A 546-nucleotide genomic window follows, 5' to 3' on the forward strand; every position below is an offset into this window, starting at 1 on the left:
CCCCACCCCTCCGGCCCCCAAGTCCTCCTGTCCCCATTATACCCCCAGTGCTCCCAGTCCCCTAATACCTCAGTACCCTGTCCCACTGCCCCCAGTCCTCCCAGCATCCCCAGTCTCCCAGTCCACCATGATCCCAGTGCCCCTGTCCCAGTGTCCCCAGTCCTCCCAGCGCCCCCACTCTCCCAGTCCCCCATGATCCCAGTGCCCCTGTCCCACTGCCCCCAGTCCTCCCAGCGCCCCCACTCTCCCAGTCCCCCATGATCCCAGTGCCCCTGTCCCAGCGCCACCAGTCCCCTCCAGTGCTCCAAGTGCCCCCAGTTTCCCAGTCCCCTCTTCTCCCAGCGCCCCAGTACACCAGAGCCCCCAGTGCTCCTCTCCCAGTGCCTGCAGTACCTCAGTCCCAGTGCTTCCAGTGACTTCCAGTCACCTCGTGCTGCAGTCCCCTAGTATCTCAGTCCCCCCAGTCCCCCAGTGCTTCCAGTGCACCCAGTCCTCCCAGTGCCCCCAGTCCCCTCCCAGTGCTCCCAGTTCCCTAGTGCCCCTAGT

General features: G+C 65.8%; 1 protein-coding gene across 1 annotated transcript in view; it reads right to left on the bottom strand.

Annotated features, from left to right (window-relative positions):
* The window catches only part of LOC104287545 (ankyrin repeat domain-containing protein 13D-like), a gene marked incomplete at both ends in the record, with an annotated part of 33,281 nt that extends 32,853 nt beyond the window's left edge, over positions 1–428 (bottom strand). Inside the window, one exon of the mRNA XM_009886267.1 lies at positions 354–428. Within this exon, the coding sequence (XP_009884569.1) occupies positions 354–428 (75 nt within the window). The remainder of the gene's footprint in view (positions 1–353) is intronic.
* Between the last annotated feature and the right edge of the window lie 118 nt (positions 429–546).

The sequence above is a fragment of the Charadrius vociferus genome, unplaced genomic scaffold (assembly GCF_000708025.1).
Source record: "Charadrius vociferus isolate BGI_N301 unplaced genomic scaffold, ASM70802v2 scaffold115, whole genome shotgun sequence".
NCBI classification, from domain to species: Eukaryota; Metazoa; Chordata; class Aves; order Charadriiformes; family Charadriidae; genus Charadrius; species Charadrius vociferus.